Source organism: Temnothorax nylanderi, unplaced genomic scaffold (genome assembly GCF_030848795.1).
Source record: "Temnothorax nylanderi isolate EJ_2023f unplaced genomic scaffold, tnyl_v1.0 TNYL_tig0006_pilon, whole genome shotgun sequence".
Taxonomy (NCBI): domain Eukaryota; kingdom Metazoa; phylum Arthropoda; class Insecta; order Hymenoptera; family Formicidae; genus Temnothorax; species Temnothorax nylanderi.
Genome location: NW_027249068.1, coordinates 2,126,452 through 2,148,675, shown reverse-complemented (window position 1 = coordinate 2,148,675; position 22,224 = coordinate 2,126,452). Strand labels below are relative to the sequence as shown.

The following is a 22,224-nucleotide window of genomic DNA, read 5'->3' as shown; positions in this document are numbered from 1 at the left end:
AATTATCTGAATATGTTTAGGATATAGCAAGGAAAGATTGCGGAAAATATAGAAAGGAAAGGTATTCAACACAAACGAACGTGGCAAGAGTATACTGTATTTTGTCCTTTTAATCATTACCATACGAACCGTTGCTTACAAATCAAACTGTGATTGTGGTTCTTCCTGCGAGTCTGTAAGTGTGTCTCATGTAATGTTGTGTGTACGTGTGTAAACCGCGTGTGTGTATGTTCTCTTTTATGAAATTACATTTATCGCCTATTTAGCATTCCTTAGCGATACCATTAATAACGTCATCATTATTGATATTATCATTATAATTACTTTGATACAGTAAGGCGCTATGCGGTAGTAAATAATATATATATATAATAATGTATAACTTTAATTTTAAATACATGAGCGGAATAAGTTCAGCATTTTGAGTGTGAGGCAATTATATACTTCGTTGTTTAATTTCGTAATTGCTCTATGATTTTGTAGGTTTACGAGACGCTCTATAAAATCGAACGTACGTTCCATCGATAAAAATACATTTTTAAATAATGCAAAAGTGAGTTTGTAATATATATATATATATATATATATATATATATTTATGTGTATATATATATATATTTATGTTTATAGACGCATAGATATAATCGTTACGATGCGATATATACAAAAATATGTACAAATATTTTCTCTCGGTTTTTTCTTTCGTTATCACCCTCCTTTTCTTTAACTGCCAACATTTACATCTTGGGCTCCTTGATTTACACGTAATATGGCATCCGTTACCTTGGAGATATCTCTTGTCAAGCTATCAACGATCTGTATTAAAAATCAGGTTTTTTTATTTCCTATATTAATGCTAGAACGGTCGAGTTTTGGATGCAAACAAAAAAATAATTTTAAAAAATTTTTTAATTAGAAATTTAAGTTATTTAAAAAGAAATTCGTGTGTCGAATGACAATAAAAAGTTTTTCTTTATCTTTATCACGCATTAAAGATTCGTCGAAGTCCAATTATAAAAGTTTTTACCGTTTAAAAAAACGATCGTTTCTATTAAAAGCGACATCCAGAAATTCCTCTTTTCCGCGATATCTTTATCATAATACCGCAATCGACGAAAGTTTTGTTTCGAGTAACGCAATTTGCACATTTTGAAACACTTCTCAGGATTGTTTGCATTCTATCGTTTATCAATAATCACGATAAACTCAAGTTTTTTTTTCTAATTTAAATTATAACATAAAAAATCGAAGTAATAAATTCAGCTAGACCAAGGCAAATGCAACATAAAACTGTCTATGTAATTAATTCTCAAAAAGATTATTTCTTATATACCTTGTTAGCATTGAATATATAGGTACTTATCTTGAATAAGATACGTAGATACTTATCTTGAGTCTTAAAAAGCAGTTGTGATTAATTCGAATCGTCACAACATTGTCGCTTATGTGCGGAAATGAGTATTTTCGGTTGTCGCGCTTCTGTCTGAATGCTCACATGTATCCCCGGTATTACATGAGCAATGTAATGATTAGATAATGCAGGCTGTCCGGCAAATCGTGATACAACTATCGAGGTTCATTACAGACAACTGTAATTTAATCATCTCACCCCAATATCAATATAGGCAGATATATTACGGTAAAAAACTATATAATCTAAGAGAAAGTTATTTTTCACTCATTTTTGTGTGCAAAAGAGAGAAGAAGAATCATCTCCTCGTCAATTGTATCACGATATCTTGTATCGGATATCCTGTATTTACTTGCGGCGCTTTCCTGGCGCGACTAATTCAACAATAAGGCACATTGTTGCATCTGCTGGTGGAGGAGTGTTTCGAGACAGTTCGAGACAGACAGAGATTATGATGCCGTTCTACATCTAGATCGCCGAAAACGACACCACGACCTCCTGCTGATCACTCCGTCCTCCTAATTCCCTGGCACCTACGACGGCAAGTACTACCCGGAGCTTTGGAAAAACGCCTACGTTTTTTTTTCAAGTATTTGAGATAAAACTAATCTTATCACCATGTCTCCAACTGATTACTCCAGTTTTTGACACAAATCTTTTAGCGCCTTTTCCTTATAATTTCTCTTCAGATCACCTTTTTGGTCATCTTTTTAATAAATTTAAATACTATTAATGCTTCTATATTGATCACTTCCATATGATGATCTCTCTTTCCATACGACGGTTGGAAAGGCAATCTGTTTCTATAACTTTCCCAAAAAGAACAATCCGAAGACAATTTGGAAAATTCCATAGCTCAGGCTAAAGAGAAATAAAGTTGCAGCTGATTCTATTTGCCATGGAAAATTAGCGAGCAGAAGTATTTTATTTGATAAAATTTTAATCAGATAAAAAAAGGTGTAAAATCAGCTTTATTAAAGGTTTTATTAAATTTGGGAGTTACGAATTGCGTCGTCAGAATCGATACGCGTGAAGGACACTTAGGTATTCGTTTTCGCTGGTTTCATTCACGACCTGGGAACTCAACATTAGAAAACCGAACGCCGTTGTAAAACGGCGACACCGAGGTCGGAGCAAAATTCGCTAGTCAACCTGGGCGCCGCCTTTTCTCGTTAGATTTTCGAGTCGCAGACCAGCTGCTCGGTGGGTCATGTGCTCCGACGCACAGAGGGAACGAACGACGCGACATGCGAGGGTGTCGCGGTCGCGATTTCGCGACGTGGACTCGGACGAGTTGGGTTAAACATTTAAATAGCCTATCGTAGAGAGTATCGTTTAAATAATTTACGTTTCTGTATGTACATAATCGCGCTCGCGTTCGCGCGTAATTCTCGCTGCTGCGTCCGTCGTAGGGGTTGCTTTTAACACCCAGCATTGGCACATGCACCGCGATCACTGGTCACATCGGCTACAGCAGCTTTGCAGCACGCAATTTGTCGACGACAATCCGTCCTTGACGCATCTTATCCTTACGAGCTCTTTGATGCGCGCGTCCTACAATCTGCGCATGGCACCTGGGATTCAGAGTTAAGAGGCAGCGGCTTCGCGATTCCTGTTCGCGATCTCTCTTTCTCTCTCGTCTTTCCCCGTCTTGCTGCTACTTCAAACTCGAAGGGGAACAGATCTATGAACTGGCGGAACTGCAGCTCCGTCGCGCGACAGCTTGGAATGCGCGCGATTTTTCGACCTTCACACTTCGACACCGAGAACCCGGTCAACGACATATTCGTACCTCTTCGGCTCCCCGTTGCCATTCTTCTCAGCAGATTTCGGTAAATCCTCTCTCTCGCCGTTCTCTGAACTTCGCGCGCCCGTCTCCGTCGCCGGTCGACCTTCAGCGTTCACGTCGGCGTTGGACAACGCGACCTCGTCCTCATTGGGGACGACATTCGCGGCATTTCGATCCGCGACACCGCCGCTCTTCGTAACGGGCAATGCACTTCCGCCGGGAACGTTGTTCGGCCGCGTTGTCGACGAATTCACGAGACCGTGAGCGCTGGTGACAACTGGCTCCGACGCGTACTTTCTGTGGGTGTGCGATGACGCGGAACACGTGCCTTCGGTCACGAGCTCCTCAGGTGGCAGGACAGGAACGTTCAGATTTACCCGCGTAAAGAAGGCCATCTTCTCTCTGGAAAAAGATAACGTTGCTGGTTTATTAAATGATCTTTATGAAAGATAATATATTTTTCCTGTTAATCCTTATATAATCTTCGAAATTGTTGGAAAATTAAAAATTCTTATCGCGGTCCAATTCCATTTGAAGATGTGACTTTTGATTAACACTGTTAATATCTGAGTTATTTTGGATATCACTCGGTTACTTCAGTATCTTGAATATTATTATCAGATGTTATCGTGTTATAGATACTCGAATATTATATCCAGGTAATAAATAAACTGGAAAAATGTCAAGTAATATCCGGAAAAAACAAGAAATTGAATATTAAGACTACCTAGCATTATCTTATCCATAATACATAATCTTATAATACATAAAAAGTTTCAATGTTTTCGCCAACAGAGAATAAAGTATCAATTCTAAACATTCGTTAGATCTTCTATTAGAATACGCCATTGACTAAAGATGGCAATAGAAAATAATTTTACAGTGAAGTGATACTTACTTGAAAGAAATTATGTCGGGCTTTCCCTTCCCAGCCTTCGTTTTCCTCAACTTGTAGATCTCTTTTGAAGTTTTCTTCAGCATCTTTTCCACTTTCTTATCCTCGAGGCTCTTGCCGTTCTTGCCACTTTCGGCTTGCGCTATGAGATTTTGAAATTTCTGGTCTTCCAGCAGCCACGTCGCCAGGTCGGTGTCACCTTTCTCACGTGCTTGTTCCAGCCGTTGCTTTAATTCCCGTAGCCTACTGAGCTCATCTTGGAGATTGTTCAGTCTAGCATGCTGCGCCTGGAGATCTAATTCGAGATCCAACGACGTCCTCGCTGTCGGTGGCAAATGGGACGACTTCTTCGTGGTTTTGTAACTGAGGGCGGAGGACGGTCGACGCCATCGCAGAGAACGTCTCTCCACCGAGTTCCGTTGAAAAGGTCCACCTCTGCGATAAAGCGGCATACTGCTGTCGCTGTCGCTGCGATTAAGCTGTACAAAATAAGATGCAAAAAATACATAAATAAACAATAGTAAAGAAACTTTTCAAAATGCTGAAATTTGCATCTAAAAGTACTATAATGGACAAATTCACGCAAAACAAGTAACGAAAATTCTGCGATCTTTAAGCTGATGATTAGACATAAATTCTTGTATCTAAAAAGCTCGAGAGTTAAAATCTTTGTATTTTGTAAACTTTCTTATTCTGTACGGAATTCTATACGGAAAAAACAAAGATACAAGTAATTGTGAAGAAAATTTGGTTGAAACTCACCCGACAGATGTAATGATTTCTGCTGACGGCCGCACTCGGCGAGAACGTTTGACTCCTCTTGATTACAATAGAGTTCTTGTCGTCGTGAATAGCGCCGGGTGCGACACCAGCTGCGGAGAGTTTCCTTTGCTTGCCCTGTTCCGGAATAAACACGCATTCAGTGTTTGTTTCCTTGTCCTGCGTTTGCCTCGTTTCTTCCTCGTTCAATTCTTCATCTTCCTGTTACGTTACAAATGCACAATCGTTATAAATTTGGAGTCCGTTTTTTTTTCTTAATAAAATGCCTATAGTCTTGACAGTAAACAATTTAAAATTCAGCGCAAGTTCAATTTTCGACAGAAAGTTGTCGATCATGGTGATAAAAAAAAATGCTAAGTCCTATTAAATCAATGATTATACTTTTAATCAGTGTTCACGGTGATACGCCTTTTAACCAATTCAAATAAATGCTTACTTCGTGCTCCAAAACATCCTCGAGAACCTCCCTATCCTCCATCGTAAACTCCACGATGATACCTTCCTCGTCGCTGTCCTCGCTTCCGCTTTCACTACCATCGTCCTCATCCTCCTCTTCCGGACTATGTAGACAATTCAGTTCTTCCAGCCTCAACGTTACGGCTGTCTGCAGCTCGTCACAGCCTTGATTCCTCGTCAAGGTGGACGTTTGGGAACTGATTATCGTACTTTCGTCGCTACTCTCTTCTTTCGTATTCTGCACGCTCCTATAGACCGAAATATCCGACTCCTGCTTGTCGTGCTTCGCCAGTCTGACGCTTGTTGAGACGCCGGTGGTACTGGTACCGGGATTGTCGGACGGTTGCATGAAGCGGAAGGAGAGTATATTGTACCATTTCACACTAGGAGATTCTGGACTGAAGTCTGCCAGCGAGACTTGCGCAGAACCCTGTAATCAAATCGGTAGGGACCATTTAGGATGATACTTTGTTTCTCGGTTTTATATACAACCACTTGTCGTTGTTCGGGAGAATATAAAATATGTTGATCATTTTCGCCAATAAAGAATTAAGTATCAATTTTTCAAGGGTATCTCGAATTTTTTATTGTAATACACTATTGATTGAAATAATCACGGAGTAAAGTGAGAATAGACTTGATAAAATAAGTTTGAGAAAAGTATACGTACCAAACATTTCTCGGCCTCGGTGCACCAAAGTGTCACTTGCAGCGTTTTCGTGTACAATTTGTTGAGCGGGACGGCGATCGGGAAAGTCTCGCCGAAGGTCGGCTTTCGCAGGTCCACGACGGATTTCGTGCAACACGTGTGGTTGACGGGCGGTTGCATGGGCAGCAGGGCGACTTTGATGTACCTGAAACACGAGGCGAGAGAAAAACGTTAGGTTTCGCGGGTTAAAAGGGCGTTTCAATGCGTAGTTGCAGTTTCAGGTCGCGGATTCGCTCGCGGGCTATCAATTATTCTCTAAAAGGATATTCAGACGAAAGCAAATAGAATTCACAAGAGAAGGCTCTCTCTCTCTCTCTCTATCTTCATCCCTCTTCTTCCATTCATCGGCGGGATTGGAAAACGTGAGTTCACCGCTGCGAAAGATGGATCATTAATCAAACGCTCCCGCGTAACTATATACATTAATCTGTCTCCCTTCCTCGACCGTCGATGCGTCGTGCCGTTTCGCGAATTTATGGCCGGTGGCCGGGGCACAATGGCCGCGGGAATAAATTCCTGAGTGGCTGTAAAGCTAATTGCGAGACGCGGTATCGCTGATAATAGCCGGCTCTTACGTAACGAAGGTGAGCGCGACGCGCGGCGCGCGGCTGGTCAATGATCCAGACACACAAGTGCGCGACAAGGATTTCATAATTACATTCCAATTTCTGATACGTCGGCGGGTGAGGGGGGCGAGTGATCGATCGGCCGGCCAACTTGGGTCATTAAGATCGTGCCGATTGCGCACGAATAGACAAAAGTCGAGTGCATTTGCGTAACTCGCCGGCAGGTTGATCTAACATTGCGCAACGAAGTTATTTAATCGGTGAAGTTATTTTTAAGAATAAGATACCGTTCGCGCGGATAGTTCGAGCTATCAGCGGCGGCTATGCGCGTTGAACCTCGAGATGTTAACTAATCGCGGATATAAATATTTGTCTTCCGAGGAATGAGAGTTGAGGGTAAACGGTGCAACGGTCGGAATACGTGACAATTGATAAAATATTGCATAGAACATATTGTTTGAAAGTAATTAGAAAAAAATTTATGTAGGTACTCACACTTGTGCGTTTTCGGGTATGAAAAGCGCGGCCAGATTTCTCGCGCGTTCGATGCCAACATGAAGTAGTCCGTCGCTCACCGAATACCTGTTAATTGTAAGATTAGAGATTTCAGTTCTGTTGTTTCAAAATACGAATCATCAGAAGAACGCAAGTAAAACTAATGTAGGTATATAGTAATTTATCATAATTAAATACATAAGTAAAAATAATGTTTAAATGTTATTTAAAAAATTGTCACATAGAAAATTAAAAAATATTTTCAAAATAATTTCTGTATGGTTTGTTATAATAATCTTTCTAAAAAATATTTTCATTTATTATTTTTTGTATTGATAAAATTATTTTACAATTTAATAATGTAATAAATTTTTAATGATTATATAGTAATATTATTTTCTGTGAAACGAATATATCTCTATAATATTGTGATATTTCTATGCAAATTTTTATTTATTCTATAGTATAGATAAAATAAACGAAACATACCTCAGTTTAATCTGCACCTGCGCCGTTTCTAGGCTCATTTCGCCGGAAGCTAATAGGTCCACATCGGAGATAGGCCCGGACAATCTTTTCCGATTGCACGCCTCGAAGACACCTGAGTCACCTGCGACGCTCTCGTCAGAGACCGCGGCAGAGACGGATCTAGTGTTGGTGCCGGAACTGCTGGCCCTCGACCTGATCCCAGTAGGCGGTGGCGTCTCGCTGATCGGCGACAAGGGAGGTGGCTCCTGCGGCAAGGACGGTGGCTGCTGCAATTGCAGTTGCGCGCCACTCGCGCCAGGCCTGCCCAGGCCGCTACCCTGGGACATGTTACTCGATTGCAGTTCGACGGGTGGATGGGGACCGACCACGAGTTTCAGACGATCCTGCGAATTGACAGAGCACGACTGTTCTTGCTGCGACGCTACTCCTTGCTGCTGACTCAGCCTGAATTCCGACAAACGGTCTTCCAGGTGATTCCCGTCCAGGTGCGACGCGACAGCACCACTAATCCCTGTCGCCATCGCCGTTGTCGTTACCGTCGCTGCAGGTGCTGCTCTCTGATACTGCCTTCTCTGTTGCTCCACCTGATCGTAAGCGGGCGGCGGACCCATCGGCGCGTTTTCGTACAACGGCGACACCGGCGGGCTTACACTGGACAGACTCGATCTTGGGGAGAGACTGGGCTGTGATCTGCCGGGTGAGGGTGTGCCGACGAGATTGCTTTGTTCGGAACCACGCAACAGTCTCTCGACACGTCTGTGAAGGTCAACCATATCAACTGGTCGTTCCTGTTGCGAACTAACCGATCCCAAACACTGCGGACCACCGTAAATGTCCGTGAAACTGAGCCCGGAACTGAGGGAACCCTTGCTGCTCGTCGTACTGAGGCTTCCGAGACTGGAACTGCTGCTCACTGACAATGTGCTAGCGCTCAAAGTTTTCAACTGGCCCTCCAACATCGCCATCGAGCGTAGCGCATTCCTGAGTTGCTGCAGTAACAGTTGCTTCTCTTCGTGGAGTCGTACGCGATCGGTAATGGTTTTGTTCGAAAGTTCGAAGGCGGTATTAAGGTCCTGTTCGAGCCTGCGAATCTCCAACTGGATCTTCTTCATGTCCTGTTGCGTCCTCGTGCGCGGCGTGATGCTACGTAATTCCCTCAGCAATTGTTCCTTCTCCTGGAATAGTAGCAGCTTGTCCTTATCACTCTCGGTTTGACCCGGCGTCACCTTTTCCTCGAGATCAGCCAATTGCTGTTGTATATGCTGGATCTGTTTTCTCGCCTCATCGTATTGCAGCCTCATACGCGCCATCTCGGCCAGCCGGGTGCCAATCGGTACCAGCTCACCCGAGAGATCGGTCTGGGAGGCTGTGCTGAGCTTCTCCTGCGGCAAGCTGAGCGTGCTAGCTTCCGGACTGCCCTCGCATAGTTGCAACCTTGTTAGTTCGTCCTTTAATTGCGCGAGCGATTGCATCAGCTCAGCCTTCTCTTTCTCGCCCGAACTCAAGGACTTCTGGATGTTGCGGAGCTCCGTCATGATCGCCTGCGCCTCCATGATATTGTAGCATCCACCATGATGGTTGCTCAATTTTTGTTCCACACTATGGAAAAAAATAAATCGCAGAAGTTAGAATTACTCTCAAGTATTGTAAGTACTATACAAATAACTGTCGATGTAGTTGAAAAAAAAGACTGGTTCATAATTCTACGATATTGATAAAACTTCGATTTCACGAATCAAAATTATTATTGACGTAAGTTACTGAGATAATCGTAAGTCAAAACTTTGCATAACTTACCATTAGTAAAATGCATACAAATGATTTTCATGCGTTTGTAATTCTTAAATTAAATCTTAAATCCGGAGGGGGAAAAATTGAGATTAAATTACTTAAAATGTTTAGTACAAAAATTGGCCGTCGCCGATTAATGTTCGTGTGTGTAATACCTGGCGAGAGTATCCACTCCTCGTTGCGTGCAATTCATCTCCGCTCGAATCTGCTCGAGTTCTCGTTTTAGTCGAGAAACTCGGCTCCTCGCGAGTGCCACGTCCGATTTAAGCAGGTCAGGGTCGTATTTGGTGCTCAAGGAACTCGAGCTGGAACACACTGCGAACCACAAATGGCCGTTCATTAAACACTTTCCGATAATGAAAACTCTTTTCTGCCTACTCGCGTTACAATTTATTTCAAATCGGATATTTGACCGTGTAAAATCTCAAAAAATTCGAAAACTGCTGATCAAAACAAATTCCTTAATTCATAGCAAATTCCTTAATTTCTGCAATCTTGTTTTATCAATGGAACACTTTTTTATTCATGATTGATTGACGAAGCATTCGTAAATATAAACCGCATATAACGCGCATAATTTATCCAAAATACTAATTAATTAAAAAAAAAACGATTAAAATCCACTTTCTGTTAAATCATACTCACAACTTGTACGCGATGCGCCAAGGGTGGTTAAGGCATTATTGAGGTGATTGTACTCATCCTGCGCCAGGCAAAGCCTCTGATGTTTTATGTCATAGATCTCCTTCTTCGCCTATAACACAAGAATTTGAATCTTTTTAGAACAACAGTCACCAAATAATTTTCATATTTATATCAATATACAACTTAATGTAACACTCGTTTTGATATCGATCACTGTAATCGGCAAAAATGTCTTTACTCGTAACATGTGAGACAAACTAATTAGATGTGTTAAGAAAATGATAAACGCTAAAAAGATTTTTCGTAGTTATGTAACTTTTAAACGGCAGTTATTTAAATTCTAAGCATTTAGGCAATTTCACTTCCATAAATAGCAGCGTTGCCGAGCTGTCCGGTTTCCAATTATTTGTTTAGCGATCACGTGCAAATTGCACGCGCTAGAATGTCAGATGGTAACTTGTATACATAAAAAAAGATTATACGTGAAGAAATATAAGTGAAGAAGATTAAAACGAAATCCTCCAAGAAAATAAATCCAAGAAGACAACTCCCTATCTTTCTTTAATATAAAAGGGACCTTTTCTGGATAAATAATGATTGAAGAAAGGGATCTGCATTTTGTATAATATTTTCACAGATAATTAGAATGAAAAAGATTGATCTTAATCATATAAGTATAATCTCCGATATATGCTGTTTAATAAAATATTGTATATTTCACGTGGAAAATATAATTAAATTCTTATTATGTGCAGTTTTACGATCCCAGATGCGACATCACTGTATTCCCAATATTCGAAAAAACCACACGGTTTTTTATGCAAAGAATGCATCACGATACATTGATCTCACTAAAAAATATTTCGACGGCTCACATTCGCTGGCACATAATCACGTTTCGTCGTAAAAGAATATTTAATATTATATTATATTATATTATATTATATTATTTATTTTATATTATTTAATATTTAATATTTGCGAAGCACCTCCTGAAAGATAAGAACGTGATTTTACGTTGCGAAGAGAGGCACTAAAATACACTCAATTTCCGTCCTCGGAAAGAGGAAACGACGCTCGATATTAACTGGCGATACCAACAAGTACTTGGAAATATTTCTTATCGAGTAATCCCAAGTGGAGCCCTTACATATTCGCAGTAGTAATATGCTGTAGTGTCGGTATCGTCGCGCTGGTAACACTGCTCCCAGTAGAACCTCTGTATCTGCTCGTCGTTCTCGTAATCATTATGATAGCACATCCTCATGCGGTATTGTGATACGACGTTTTCGTAGATCTGCTCTTGCTGCTGCTGTTGCTGCCGCTGCTGAATCAAGCGTTGCTGTTGATACTGAAGATATGTTGGAGGTTGCAAACTTCTGTGTTGCTGCTTTTGCGCCTGCTGTTGCTGATGATGATGGTAATTGTCCACGTAGTTACGGTACTGATGTGCCGGTAGTATGCAGAGAGTGTACTGACGGTCCATGCCGAGTACACGGTGGACTGTGCGCACTCTCTGTGGCTACGCGATGCCTTTCTTCCTCCTGTTCCTCCTCCTCCACCTCCGCTTTTTCCTCTTCTTCCTCTTTTCTTTATATTTCTCTTCCACCCTCTCTCTCTCTCTCTCTCTCTCTTTCTCTCTTCGTCTCCTTTCGTTTCTCCGCTTCTTCACTTCCTTCTCTCAATCCCGTCTCGTGCCCTCCTGCGCTCTCGTGTACTCTTCTATCTCCTCTTTTCTCCTCGCCTCATCTTCGCGAAGGCCTCCTCGAGACTGGCCGGTGTACGGGGCCCGAAATTCCGATCCCCACCTCCGTGGGTCTCAATTTTTAAGGGATCCCACCTTTTTTCCTCTTTTTGTCTTCTCTTCCTTCGCTTCTTGCATCGTCCGGCCAGTCCTGCCTATCCCCTCTCTACGGTATCCGTCCTATCCCTCCCCCAATACCTCTTTTACCCCTACTACCGCAAACTCACGCACACAGATTCTTTCCTCTCCTCAACGGGATGGAACACAAACTGGCTCCACGTACTCCCTCTTCATCCTCTTCCTCCTTCTCTTCTTCTTCTACGTCTTCTTCTTCTTCTTCTTCATCTTTTCCTCTCTCATTCCAGGCGCTTCCTCCATCGTATATTTTTCATGCCATCTCTCTCACTTCTCGGCGGCCTCAAGCGCCTCTTTCTTACCCGACGTAAAAAGGCGGGCCTCAACAGCCCCGACAGGATTGTCGCAACCAGGACCTCGGTGCAAATTCTAAGTTCTGGTTTATAAAGAATTAGTTAAAAATTTAAATGGCACAATATAATGCCTTACTCTAGCATTGAAAGCAAATCAGTTAATATGCTCTATAAATGGATCCTGGAACTGAGACTTGTTAAATATTCCTTAATCATCAAATATTTAAATGTGAGAAGTGCTTATCCTTCAAAGGAAAATAATTTCATATAACTAGATATTGTTGTTTGATAGAAGTCAAAAAACAATCTTTCGTTCTTATACTAATTGTAAAATATATTAAATTTTCACTCGTACATCTCATATATTCATTGTATTGCAATGCATGTAAAACTGCGTCCAAAAGTGATAAATGAAAACTAATATTAGTTGATAATAATAAAAATATATAATCTCGTAAATATTTTTTTAACTTTTTTATATCAGAGCAAGATAAAATCTTCATTAAATCATCAAAAATTATTTTCCATTGTGCAAAGTGTCCAAGTCCATGTTTATTATCATTATTCTGGCGCTCGAGGGAGTCTATTTTTTCAGACCCGCGGAATGTCGTCGCATGCAATGTAATCCAGAAGCGCAGGGCGCCTGAGGGCCAGCGCACGATTCTGTCATTGGTGGGGACAGCGCGCGCGCGCAAGCTATAAGGACAGGAGCAAGCAGATAAAGGTGGACGAGAGGGTAGCCAGAATTGCTGAGGAACAGCGGAGGATGAGGACGAATGGATGAGGGAGAGGTAGGACGAGGCATGAAGAAGGGACGCGATGGAAGGGCAAGGAAAGAGAAGGGAAAAGGGAAGGGCGGGGAGGAGATCCGGCGAGGTCACGGTACGACCCTGCTTGAACGTGGTCGCATCCGTCGGGGCCTTGCCGTCGGTAGTAGAACCGACCTTGAGTCGCGCATTATGCCCCGTCCTTGTTGGAATTTCTGGGGCCCCTACTGGCCCCATCAGCCGTGTCTCCGGATGATCATCTAAGAGCGGACCCAGCCGGCAGGGCAGCGAGGCCTCGCTCGTTGCGCGCCGCCCCACCACTCTCCGCCAATCGCGGGGACTCGCCTCATCCGTGGGGCTCCAGTATGTGCACCGGAGGAGAGCACACGAGTTCTTTCCGCTCCCTCTCCTTCTTCCTTTCCCTCCTCCTCCCCCTGCGCCTTCTCGCATCCTCTCCACGAAGCCATCACAATCTTTCTCTCTTCCTCCCCTCCACGCCATTCTTCCTCTTCGCCCTCAAAACGTCGGAGAGAACCCACGGCGCCTCGCGCACATATTTCTCGGTCCATACTATTATTGTCGAGAGAGCACACAGATGGTATCAAGTACTGGCCAGCTTGGTCCGCTCCGCGGAAAGGGGCCTTATTTTTCCACCCGCCTGTCCTCCCCATCCTCATCCTCATCCTTATCCTCGTCCTTCTCCATCTCTTCCTACTCCTCCATCGCCGCCGCCTCCATGGCCCGACCTTCGACTAGCGTATCCTTTTTTCGTTCGATGGACTAACTTTCTTCTTCTCTTTCCCGGAACGGCGAAATGGCTTCAATTTCCGACAGGAAATCTCCGGCCCTCTCTTGGGTCCCAGTTGTCACTCTCCCCTGATTTTGACCTCTTCCGTGATATACTCATCGTGTACTCGGATCTTCAACGCTATTCTTTCTCTCGGTTAGCTCTTAGAAGCTCCATGGTAAAAGAACATATATATACACACATTTTGCACATTTTTTCTCACTATTTTATATACGTAATATCACTAACGTACTTCGTTATTTATCCAGTAATTCTATTATGCTAAAATTTCAAAACTCTATGTCACAGATTAAACTTGTCTTCCGCAATTAATATCCAAGTTATATCCAACATTAAACGTATCTAGAATTAGCATTTATAAGATTTTACGCCTGATTCAACATAATCAACTTTGTTTGCGACTCTAGCTGAAATGCTAGAGCTTGTATCCCCGTTTCTCGGTATCGCTTGGTGTCTAGAGTCTAGGACATATCTCCTGCCTGAAGGGATTCGAAGGAACGAGGGCTCTTCAGCGACAGCCGCATTCCAAGCGAGACGCCTAATACCGTTCCTAGCATGACAAAAAACAAAAGGTCATCACGAAGGATATGAGAGGAGTGAGGTACGGCAGGATCATACGAGAAGGAAGACGAGCCGCGCGTCGTCGGGCCCGTAGAGAGGAGAGGGGACGCGACAGGACGAAGAGGAGGCGGAAGGCGTCTCTCGGATATATTCCTGCGCAAACGGTCGCGATTTATACCGCCTGGAGCTCGCTATCCTAGGAGCCGAATGCCTAACTGATTGCTGAATTCCATTCCATCGGCCTACCTTCTCTCCCTCCTTCTTTCACTCTTTCTCTCTCTCCCTCCCACCCTCTCTCTCTCTCTCTATCTCTTCCTGCTCCTCGTTCTCGCGAGCGCCTCGCGTCCTCCGCCTTGGGAATGCTACGAGAAACCACGAACGTCGTCGTTTGCTCTCGTTCAAAATTCCAGCCGCCTCGATAGAACCGTCTCACCGAGAGTTTCGTCCCCGATCTCGGACAATTTCGAAGAGATCGATATAAACGAATTGTGAAGTATTTATATGTCCGTAATATACCGTTCTCTTCAAGAAACAACAGCTTTTTATTTGAAATCCCCGTGAAAAATATCCATTATAAAAAACGGTCACATTTCAAATCGCCTACAGATTACGCATATGCTACCTAACGTCTTTTCTCTTTTCTCTCATTTTACGTTGGGGTGACTTGCCTCACCGGCTCACTAATGGCTCGAAAGAATTCTTATCTTAGATGAGAAGGATGATTAAAAGAGTCGAAGGATTACAAAGAGAAATAGATTACCGATCCCGAATACCAATTAATCTGTCATTTTCCGATTGCATTCCACGCGCGCACGCAGTAAAAGTGATTACGCAGGCTTAATACTTTCGTATCGCAAAATGGTGCCCGCGCGTCGATTGTATCACTCTCATCGATCGTCATCGGAGAAATTTCTCATTAAGAAACATTAGGTCTGTTTCCTATTGCTAAACTGGCTGCACTTACTCCATATTGGAAGGAAAAAGATAAACTCTGAACTAGTCAGCTCAGCAAAGAAAATAGAAAATAGACCCATTATTAATTTACATATACGAGTGAGAGATCTCCGTTTTCCGTTTAATTCACCATTAACATATAGATAAACCTGGATAAAGCAAATTCAGTGAAAAATCTCTAATTATATCCGATCCTGATTGAGGATTTCCGAGGAAACGCAGGTGCGATTTGTACAACTGTCGCAACATGGTCAAAATGTTATAAGGTATTCTCCGGCGCGATTGGCCTTCCGGTCGAGGGGATCATGCGGCGTACGAGGGTCGCATATACACTTCGGTGAATTCGTCTATGATAATAATTCTCGTAGTCGTTGCGGCGCGGGCGCAGTGTATATAACGTACGCGTGCACATACGCGTGCACGCACGTGTGCTATCTCGGTGGCTTCATCTCGGCACTTGCGCGCGGGATCTTTCCGCGCGATGAAAGGACGATGTCCGTGGCGAAGCGGAAGACAAGAGCTGCACTAGGAAGAAAATATATGGAGAGGTCGACGGGAATGCGTTTCCGAGAGGAGTGACGGCGAGAAGGGTGGGAGCAAGTAAACAGGAGAGTTACGAATGAGGGAATGGACCAGAAGAGACGAAGAAAACTGGAATGCCAGAGGAAGACGGTAAAATAAGACACGGCATGGCGGAAAGATGGGAAAAGAAGTCTGAGAAATAGACGAGGATGTGAGAGGACAGAGTAAAGTTACGAATGAAGTATAGCAGGGAAGAAAAGAAGGCGAATGAAAAGTGTTGTGCTTGTATATCGCTCAAATGCAAATAGAGATAGAATCAACGAGAAAGCTAAAAAGAAGTAAACAGAGGTGAACACACTGGAGAAGGATGGCAGAAGTAAAAAGTCGGTGAAGAAAATAAAGTATCTTTAGAGAGTCTTCCATGGAAGAAAACGAAACGAGACAGAAGATAACAATAATTGGCTACTAAATGCTTTGCACGGGATGATAAGAAGAAGCATTGCATTTAGGCAAAGCAGGAGCGGTTGTATGGATTTTTTAATTCTTCATGATCTGTATCATTCTGTATCAATTGTATACTACAAACGAAGAATGCCGTGAGGCCCGTGAGAGTTTGACACCATGCCAGAGAAATGATTTGCGCGCGAGCGAGGAGGACGAGCGAGCTAGAAGAACTTAAGATAGAAAGACCGAGGGAGAAAGAGAAAAAGGCAGGAAAGAACGAAGAAAAAGAGAAAGAGAGGCCGCGGCCGAGAAGTTCACGTTGCAAGGAGTAATGGCAAGGAAGGAGGCTCGCTCGCGCGAGCGAGCGCGGATGGTGATGGTGGCGGCAGTGGAGACGGCGGAGGAGGAGGGATCGGAATGCAGCCGAGTGAGGAATTCCGACCCCTCCCGCATATTTATCTAAGCGCGCGGCGCGGAGGCAGCGGGACCCGGGTCGGGCCCGGTTCGCGGGGCCCCCTTTTATAGTGCGCCAACCACGCGGGCTCGCGCGCGGAGAGGGAGTACAAATAAAGGAGAGAAGAAGCGAGGTAACAGAGAGAAACAGAGAGAAAGAGAAAGAGAAAGAGAGACAGAGAGGGGGAGGAGAGAGAGAGAGAGAAAGAGAGGAATGGAGACGGACCGAGGATACGTACGAGGCCAGTGCCAGGCCACTATTACGACCTTAGTGTATAGGCTTATTCAGGAATGCCCGCGGTGTTTTGTAATTGGGCGCATTCGTACGATTTTCTTGCGTGAATGCGCGAGCGAGTGAGCGAGAAAGAAAGGGAGGGAAGAGCTTGACGCGACGCAAGTTCGATAGGACCTAATAATTATTGACATTTAAAGGAGTTTCTTGAGAGTCGTTCATTACTCGCAATGGCAAAAATTAATCTGAATCGACTAATTTTGTGTTTATTTATTTTCGATGTTGTCCTCTGTATCCGAATTGAGGTATTGATCCCTAAACAACAACTGCGCAAGAAATATACATTAAAAGTTTATATTAATATGTTTTTGTTCTATGAAGACGCGTCTTTGAATAATTTACAGTATTTTAGAGATTACATGTAATGCATCGGAAACCGCGAGTAATCGTTTATGCCATTATTCGATTATAATCGAGAACTTTATCAAGACGTTTATCGAGGAACATGTGTCTGTAACCAGACATGTAAGGCGCGCCAATAAAATATTTCCGGGTAGTAAGAAATGAAATTAAAAAGTCTCGATTCTTGGCAAGAACAATTCGGCCGGGGGCCCGCTGCTACCTCCCAAGGCTGATGAGGACCCGACGATGGCCGCCACGACGAAAAGGAAGAAAGAGGAACGTGCTCTCGAGATTAAAATGATTAGGTTTAGGTAGAAGAGTGGTGAGGAAGGGACCAGAGGGGAAGGAGAACGCGTTGGGGGCCCGAGCGCTACCGGGCGCTCACGTGATCGCCCTGTGGCTACCGAATTCCGTATGAAGTGGGTCTCGTGCTTCGCTCCAAGGGCCCCACCAGGGCCCCTCTAAACAACCTGATCCACTTCGGGACCCCGGGGATAGGAAAATCGGACGTGCATACAAGCGGATGCAACTTTGCGTTCTCGATCTCCAACACGATGTCTCGGGCGTTCTCATCTGTGGTAACTTTTTCGCGTAAAATGAGAAATCTTCTATCAAGATCTACGCGTAATTTTAAAGCTTTTATCCCTTAAGAAATAAAAATAACTTGCAAATTGCTTCATAATCGTTGTTTTCGGGAATTTCAACATGTTTTAATATTTCGTGGTCGTTAAATTTTTCTATATTCACCATCCATATGATATTATAATATTCTAAGTATAATAAATATATTAAGAATTTTATCATCAAAATGCTTAAGGGTGTTCTATAGGTACCGTCCCAACCAAAAGTATGCAGGAAATATTAAAAACTCTTATATTAATTCTCCAGGGATCCAAAAACAAATAAATGTATATAAATAGTTACGGAACATCTAATAGAATGTAAAAGACGTAGATTTAGTGACTGTAAATAACTGTTACTACTATTTTTTTTTTTTTTCAAAACAAAATTTCAAAAAAAATTGTAAATCGTTTCAAATTTTGTTGCTATATTTTTGTTTGTTGATGATCTGCTTGTGTGTAAAATATTATTATATTGGTAACATTTTTTAATGTTTACACTTTTCTCTGTAAAACCCTTTGTAAAACGGATATTCAAGAATTGATAACTTTTTATCTAAATTGTGAATCGATTAGAAATTTGGCCCTGAACTTTGAAAGAGAATACACAATATATTAAATTTTCGTCAACTTCGTTACATTTTAACTAACTCTTTAGAACACCCTTAAACATTCTAGGCCCTAATTGTAAGATAATTGATTCGAAATTTTTGAATCGTGTTAAACTTTGTGTTTGTAATAATGATGAATATATTGAAGCTTGAAATCTGAGATTGACATATTAAAACTTGAATAAATTATCTTTCTAAAGTAAATTTGTAGATTGATTTTACATTTTAGAACAAAAATTATTAATGCACAAGAACTTTATAATGGCATTGTACTTGATTAAAATGCAAACTGTCTCGTAAAATGCAATTATCATCTCGTGCATCACACAATGTCTTTCTAAAGTACAGTTCAGAGATACGATTTATAATACTTTGTTTTTGAGCGAATAAAGCGGACAAATAAGATAAAAAATGATAATTGGAAAGGCACTTCGGTATTCGTTAATTATACGTGCCTTATTGAGAACTATAAACGTCTACAGGTTCCTCGATTATTGTTGTAAAATATTTCGAATTCTTCGAAAAACTTTGGAGTCTTCTCGAAACTTTGATTGAGAAAAGATGATAAATTTCATTTTAAATAGGTAGATCTCGTAATAAAAGAACTTTTGTTATAGGAACTTCAATGTGAAATTCCTCGACGATGAATCCATCGTTCAGATATTCTCTGTGTACTCGCGGTGAATATACTGTACAAAAAAAGCATTTCGCACATGTACGTTTATCGGCGTGCGCGTGAATTTTTGCTGAGCGTCGGATGGAACGCGCGAGATCAGTGATATCTGATTCAGATTTACGTTCGACGGCGGGAGGAAGAGGGGAAGGGTGCGAGAGAAAGAGGGGGGAACGGAGGGATCGAGAGTAATCGGGCTGACGGTCGAGAAAGGAATTTCTTTGGCCGGACAGCTGCTGCCGAACAAAGGACGCGGGATATAAAAGAAGAGTTCCTCAAGGCGCACGTGGCTCCCGCGAGAGAAAAAGAGTAGGAGGAGGGAAGATCGGGGAGAGAAAGAGAGAGAAGAGGAGAGGATCCATCGGCTAATAGAAGGACTGGATATACACGCGACCTGCCGCTCCGGCACCTTTCCAAAAATTCCCTCCCCTCTCCGTCAATTTCACCTTTTTCTAAATCATAATCGGGGAGTATGACTCGCCCGGCATTAATCTGAAGAAATAAGAATATATCCGAAAAATTAAAAAAAATTGTTTATATTTGAAAAGGGGAAAATTTTATCCATCCTCTCTCTCTCTCTCTCTCTCTCTCTCTCTCTCTCTCTCTCTCTCTCTCTCTCTCTCTTTCTTTCATTATCCTTTTTTTCTATTTTTTTAAGTCGTACTTTGACAGTCGAAACATTTACTTCGTTCAATCATCAAAGATTTAAAAAAAGTGGGAGAAGACATTTATTAATTGCAGAAGGAAGTTTTTTTTTTTTAAAGTACTAGGTACTCCGTATAAGAAAGAATTCATTATACATTTTTTATTTATTAATTATTTATTATGACGAGCGTCTTTATCGCGAATTAAGCCATGGCTATCGAATTACGTCCCGCATACGTCCCGCGCAATTCCGATCCGTTTATCCGTTTATCGTGGCGGACGCGGGCTTTATGCAACTGGCGGATATCTCGGCTTGATATTCACTTTGCGCCGACTGACGAGCCCCGCTATGTGACGCAGTCCACGTTCTTGCTCACAGAAGTCGCCACGAAGTTCAGATACTCCACGCCATCGACGGGGAGTCAACGTGGGGTTACACGATTCGCCGCGGTAAATCCGCACGCCGCACCGAAAGCACCTTACTTTTGTATTAATGCTCATACCGAGTGAAAGTGTATCGCGCATTCCGCAAATGTTATACGAGCGTGCGCGTCCACCGCCGTTGCGTTGCAACGCGTAAAGAGCGCGGCGGAACTCCCTAATACCGTTTCATTTATCTTGGAGAGAGAGAACGAGATGTAAAAATGCACTCCGCTTGATGCGAAGAGCGTCCGGAATATCCCGATGATCCATCCTTATAAATTCCTCGATCGAACGTTTTTTATATTTAAAAAACCCCAACAATTCTTCGATTACAAAAGAAACGATCGAGGAAAAGGAATTAAATCTTAGAAGTACGGTCGAGAGATACAGTAAAATCCCATTTGTTCGTTCATTCAGTCGCAGCGACGATACAAATGGTAAAAATGATAATGTAAATCGTGAATCGCGCTGATAACGTAATTAGCAAAATATAAAGTAATCCGCGAAAAACTAATCTACGAGGAACTTAATCGAGGTGATTGTGCAGAGCGAGGAAAGGGAACTTAGCCGAATTAATGCGTCGCAGAAACTTATTTTCGCACCTGCCTCCGGTGGAGATAACGGCTGATACGACGCCGAAGCGTCGCGATAGCGTCTGGCGTCGTGCCGCATTCCAGCGCGTTGCCCGCGTCCTCGCGGCGCAAAACAACCCGATCGCGCCTCTCGCGCTCGCCAGATAGGCAATTAATTCGACGACGACGACGCGGCGCTTAATCGCCAAGCGTCGCCGGTTTACGTATCGATTACCGTATCGTAAACAACTACGTAATAACTTTTCGATCGACGGTGCGTCAGAGAACTTTAAGCCCCAAAAAATACATCGCCTGTTACGGCGCTTTCGGATCCTCTGCGATTAAAACTCTCATCGAATTTTGAGGCATCGGGAGGAAGATCTAACTTAAAATTATAAACTGGTAAAACGCGGAGAAAGGTCTATCGTGCCTACTTACGTCCGCCGAGTGTCGAATGTTATGATCCCCGATCAATTACAATCGAAAAAATTCGCATAGATTATTATATCGACGCGACGTATCGCCGGGACACCCGGTATATATATTCGCGGTAGCACCGTTACCTTATCGGCCAGATACAGCAAGATTTAACGAATTCCTGCCGGGGAAAGTTCTCGGTGCATTTTGCGTTTATTGGCACACACGCGTGCGCGCGCGCGCGCGAGCGCGAGCGCGAGCGCGCATACATACGTTTGCGAGACTTGTATCTGCTTTAATGTAGCTATGCGTGAAGACACTCGCAACTCTCCCCCGTGCGAAATGTTTGCACCTTGCATGAATCATGCTCGTTTCGGCGCAGGATTATACGGCAATTAGAATTATAAAATGTATCGCGACGAACGAATAAAATATATTGCTCTCTCTCTTTCTCTCTTACGGATATTACCCTTATTCTTCAACTGACGAGTATATCAAACGAGCGATTCGCTATTAATAGTACCATCAGAAAGCTGATTCTAAAATCACAAGTCGGAATTTGAAAATAAATTTTTCTCCTCGATACCTTTCGCTCGAAATTAGTTTAAGAATGTGAGGGTGATAAAAGATGGTTCAATACAGGCCTGCGACGTTCACGTATGAGACGTTTAATCACGAGACCGTCTCGTTAAAGCCCCCGTTCAATCTATTTCTGTCTCCTCGCCCATTCCCGCTCTTAATTGCGAGGTTAATCGGCAAATATTCGATCAAACGTACAAATAGTTTTATCGTTCAATTAATCACGTTTTACGAAAGCGCTCCGCGCTCCGTAAATGCACCGATAAGAGGAAAGTGCTGTGCGAAAGGAAAGTGCCGTTGCTATCGCTATCGTTACGAAAAGTCTCTCGAGCATGGGATTACA

The 22,224-nt window shown here is 42.7% G+C and overlaps 2 protein-coding genes across 3 annotated transcripts in view; both read right to left on the bottom strand.

Moving 5' to 3' along the window:
- Positions 1 to 77: 77 nt before the first annotated feature.
- The window catches only part of Kibra (WW and C2 domain containing protein kibra), a 62,519-nt gene continuing 40,372 nt past the window's right edge, over positions 78 to 22,224 (bottom strand). For both annotated transcript variants that reach the window (XM_071716526.1, XM_071716516.1), the window contains exons 5-13: positions 10,027 to 10,135; positions 9,537 to 9,696; positions 7,591 to 9,189; positions 7,102 to 7,188; positions 6,002 to 6,185; positions 5,312 to 5,761; positions 4,858 to 5,076; positions 4,099 to 4,574; positions 78 to 3,602 (exon numbers count right to left, since the gene is read on the bottom strand). In XM_071716526.1, coding sequence (XP_071572627.1) covers positions 3,161 to 3,602; positions 4,099 to 4,574; positions 4,858 to 5,076; positions 5,312 to 5,761; positions 6,002 to 6,185; positions 7,102 to 7,188; positions 7,591 to 9,189; positions 9,537 to 9,696; positions 10,027 to 10,135 — 3,726 coding nt within the window. In that variant the 3' untranslated portion in view covers positions 78 to 3,160. The remainder of the gene's footprint in view (positions 3,603 to 4,098; positions 4,575 to 4,857; positions 5,077 to 5,311; positions 5,762 to 6,001; positions 6,186 to 7,101; positions 7,189 to 7,590; positions 9,190 to 9,536; positions 9,697 to 10,026; positions 10,136 to 22,224) is intronic.
- LOC139778703 (uncharacterized) lies at positions 10,162 to 13,808 on the bottom strand. The gene has a single exon (XM_071716776.1). It carries the CDS (start codon positions 11,510 to 11,512, stop codon positions 11,147 to 11,149), a length of 366 nt encoding a protein of 121 aa, XP_071572877.1. The 5' UTR covers positions 11,513 to 13,808; the 3' UTR covers positions 10,162 to 11,146.